General features: G+C 54.0%; 1 protein-coding gene across 1 annotated transcript; it reads right to left on the minus strand.

The window, feature by feature from the left end:
- Positions 1 to 1,652: 1,652 nt before the first annotated feature.
- Positions 1,653 to 3,593, minus strand: LOC118559134. Its single transcript, XM_036129852.1, has 2 exons — positions 1,792 to 3,593; positions 1,653 to 1,751 (listed from the first exon to the last, which is right to left on the minus strand). The coding sequence occupies exons 1-2, from the start codon at positions 3,162 to 3,164 to the stop codon at positions 1,703 to 1,705; spliced, it is 1,422 nt and encodes a 473-aa protein (XP_035985745.1). The 5' UTR covers positions 3,165 to 3,593; the 3' UTR covers positions 1,653 to 1,702.
- Between the last annotated feature and the right edge of the window lie 351 nt (positions 3,594 to 3,944).

Below are 3,944 nucleotides of genomic sequence, written 5' to 3' on the forward strand. Positions count from 1 at the left end.
CCCAGCCAGTCAACGAGGCGTCCGTGGTCACAACCTTCCGTGTTAGGATGGTTCCCATGGCGACACCAGCGTTCAGGAATGTGGGGTGTTTCCACGGACTCAGAGCGAGTGCGCATGTCCCAGAAACGACCACCTTCCGGTGGGCATGGCGTGTTGGGCTCAAATTGAGCGATGCCACCCACCGTTGAAACGGTCGCATGTGCAGATGGCCGAGTGTGATGACCGATAGTGCTGATGCCATCAGACCCAGCAGTCTGTGGCACAGTCTGAATTTCACGAGCGCGCCTCTGCGAAAAGCTGCCAGACAAGTCTGGAACGCTTTCAATCGTTCTGCTGAGAGGCGTGCTCTGAATTCCTCTGAATTTAGGGACATCCCAATGAAGGTTATTGTTTGTACTGGGGTTAGGATACTCTTCTCCCAGTTTATTGTGAAACCCAGAGCCGCCAGATGTGATATCAGCATCTCGGCGTGCGTCATAAGTTCCCCTGGAGACTGAGCTGCGATCAGCCAGTCGTCTATATACATGGCCAGACGTATTCCCTTTTCCCTCAGAGGTGCGACTGCTGCCTCGGTGCATTTCACAAACACGCGCGGGCTCAGTGACAGGCCAAAGGGAAGTACGAGATATTCGTACGTCTTCTCCTGGAAGGCAAATCTGAGGTACTTTCTGTGAGGGGGATATATAGGGATGTGAAAATATGCGTCTTTCAAATCTATGGAGATGAACCAATCTCCTCGACGCACAAACCTTAATAGAGCTGCGTGTGTCAGCATCCTGAACGTATACTGCCTCAGATATGCGTTCAGCGCTCGCAGATCTAAAATCGGTCGCAGCCCCCCGCCTTTTTTCGGTACGAGAAAATATCTGGAGTAAAAGCCGTCTCTGCTTTGCTCCTGCGGGACCAGCCGAATTGCGTTTTTGTTCTGCAGAGATATTATCTCCTCTTGCAGAATGCGTGCGTGTTCTCCCCGCGCATATGACTGTATTATGCCTTTGAACCGGGGAGGGGCTGTTACAAACTGGAGCCTGTATCCTCTGGATACGGTCTTTAGCACCCAATCTGATGCCCCGCACGCTCGCCACAGCTGGATTTTTCTCGATAGAGGGCTGGGAAGTGCTTCCGTGTGAGCACTGTTCAGTGCTGGCTGCGCAAGCTGGTGCTGCTCCCGGTCTGCTCCCTCTTCCACAGAGAGAGCTGCCGAGTGTGCCAAAGGTGGGGCAAGAGCTCCCCCTGTTGGCCTCATGTGCAGCTGCACGGCCCCGTTCTGTCCCAATGTCATTTCTGACATTTTTATGTTTTTTTGTTTTGGCTGCGCCCTCGGCACTTGACCTGGTTGCGCGCCTGGTAACAATTTTATTGAGTTTATCATGCAGGGAGATATTTGTGTTTTCAAACACTGGCATGTGTTTGTGCACTGGTGTGTGCTTTCTAGCAACTGCTCTGGCTCCACTGAGCTCTGGCTGTGCGTGAGTTTTCTCCGCTTGCTTCGGCTCTGAACTGTGAGCTCCAACGCTGGCTCTGCAGGCCGTTTGAATTGCCCTGAACGTGGCTTTACAAACTCGAACTGGGACAGAACGTTTCCCGGTGGGAGGGGAGCAGGTGTCTGGCAGTGCCCGCTCTCCCATCCCGAGGCTAGCTTCCTAGGTAGCCCGCCTCTTTTTCTTCGCGCTCGCGGTGGCCGGAGGTTTGGTTCCCGAAGTCACCGGTGGCGCGAAGGGCTTTCGTCCCCATGCACCTTTGAGCTCGGTCTGCTTTCCCTGGCCGTGGTCCGGTGGTTGCGGCTGAGGTTGGCGCTTAGGGATGCGGTAGACCGGTCGAGCCGCCGCCTGAGCAAACGTCTGACGAGGTGCCGCGGGGGGAGGAGGCTGCGCTCTTCTGGGCAGGCAGAGTTGCAGCGCTTCACCTTCTCTCTTCTTCTCCTCACAACGTTTTTGCATCGCTGCAACGGTGGGGCCGAATAAACCCTTCGGGTCCACCGGAGTGTCGAGGAGGTGATTCTTTTCTCTTTGAGACAGACTAGACAGATTCAACCATCTAGCTCTCTCCTGAGTGACCATCAGAGCCATCGCTCTCCCTGAGGCCTGGACAGCGTTTCTATGGAGACGCAGGCAGAGGTCTGTCACCACGCACAACTCGTCCCACAGATCTGCGGTCGGTGCACCCGTCATCTGCTCCTGTAGTTCTGCTTGATAAGCGAGGAGAAGTGATGAGGCGTTCAGGGCTTTAACCGATGTTGCTACTGCTTTGTAGCTTTTTTCGTTTAAAGCTGACTGAAACGAATCGGCCTTGAACGGGAGGGTTGGTCCTGCCGCTGTCATGGTCGATTTCTGCGAGGGGTGCAGGTGGGATGCCAGCTGAGGTTCAACAGGGGGCAGACGGAGGAAACCGCTGTCTTCCATGCCGGTCCAGTCCAGCGCCGACCCTCCCAGAACGGGGTTCTTGGCGGTGAGCGGGTTAGTCCAGGACCGGGTTGCTTCCTCAAGGCACTCTGGGAAAACCGGCAGCAGTTGTCTGGCGGAAGATTTGGCTTTTGGAAGCCTTTTCCCCTCATACCGAGACGTGGTGGTCTCGGTCGGGGTTTCCGGCCATTCAATGCCCAGCTTTGCAGCTGCTCTTCTGCAGACATCGTGCAAATCTGATGCAGTCGGGTTTGGGGGGCCGCTGCAGTGGGCTTCACCAGCTTCCGTTGGCTTTGCAGCCGACGGGATGGAGAATGCCTCGCCGTCCTGCTCGTAGTCGTCCGACCCGAGACTAACGGATTCCACCTCGGAGTCAGATTCTGCACCAGCAAAATTACTGAACGCCGGGGGGTCGGCTTCGTCTTCCTCCATATCAAGAAGGGGTGCGACAGCATCAAGCTGGTCGCCCCAACTGACTTGAGTTAACGGGGGCTCTCCCTCATCAGTCACGGCAAGAACCGGTGCGGGGGGGTTGGATACCCCCAGCACAGGGTCCGCCTCTGACAAGCTAGCTTGGCGTGCTAGCCTGCGCCGACGAGTTTTAACGGAGAGCCGTGCACAGTGTTCGCAGCTCGCTGGCGACGCTAACCCGTCTTGGGCATGTTGCGGCCCAAGACACGAAGCGCAGACAGAATGGGTATCTGCCCCAGCAATGAGGTTGCCACATGTGCATGCTCTAGCCGGTAGTTTGGGTCTGTCCATGGTGAGTACAGGTCCAAGCTTCGCGACTATTAGCTTCGTTTAAAACCAAAGCAAAAGGGGCGCAGTTAGTTTGGAGACTAGCTGCAGTTGCTGCTGTTTGGTGACAGACCAGCGGTAGAAGAACTCAGTACAACCAAGCACAGCTATTGAGAAGCGTTCGGCGACCGAGTTGTTAGCTCGCTCTGTGAACAGTTAAGCTAGCTCAATAGTACCGTATTAGCTGTCTGAGAGTTGCTTCTGGGAGCGAGAAGAGGTGTTAGACTGAAGATCGCTTGCATGACGTCAGCTTTTATAGAGGGAGGAAGTACCTCCTCCTGGAGCCGACGTCATTTTGCTGGCCAGTCAGGACTGGCGTAGTGTAATAGAGCTTCTGGGGGACAGCGCTGGGGTCGTGTCCCATAGTGAGATACCGAAACGAATGTTGAAAGAGAACCATGTTAGAAGCATATTATGTGAGCTTTTTTCGGTGGGAGCAGGCTCCCTCTTTTGTTGTTTGGGATTCCCTGAGATTCACTCAGGTGTCAGGCTTTGTATGGGACTGCAGAGCAAATTTGCCACTTTTTTTGTTTCTCTTGTATTTTATAATTTAAAGTGTAACTGACCACAAGCTCAACATATTTTGCAGATAAACTGGGCCTAAGGATGCTACCTTAAAGCTACTTGGTAATGTTTTGCATTTTTATTTGAACTTGTGTAGTTCTGCAATGTCCGTCTTACAACCATCTTAGTGCTGCCCTCTTAGGGTTGAACGGTGGCTATTGTAGTTGAATTGTCCTATTG

Source organism: Fundulus heteroclitus, unplaced genomic scaffold (assembly GCF_011125445.2).
Source record: "Fundulus heteroclitus isolate FHET01 unplaced genomic scaffold, MU-UCD_Fhet_4.1 scaffold_237, whole genome shotgun sequence".
Lineage (NCBI taxonomy): Eukaryota > Metazoa > Chordata > Actinopteri > Cyprinodontiformes > Fundulidae > Fundulus > Fundulus heteroclitus.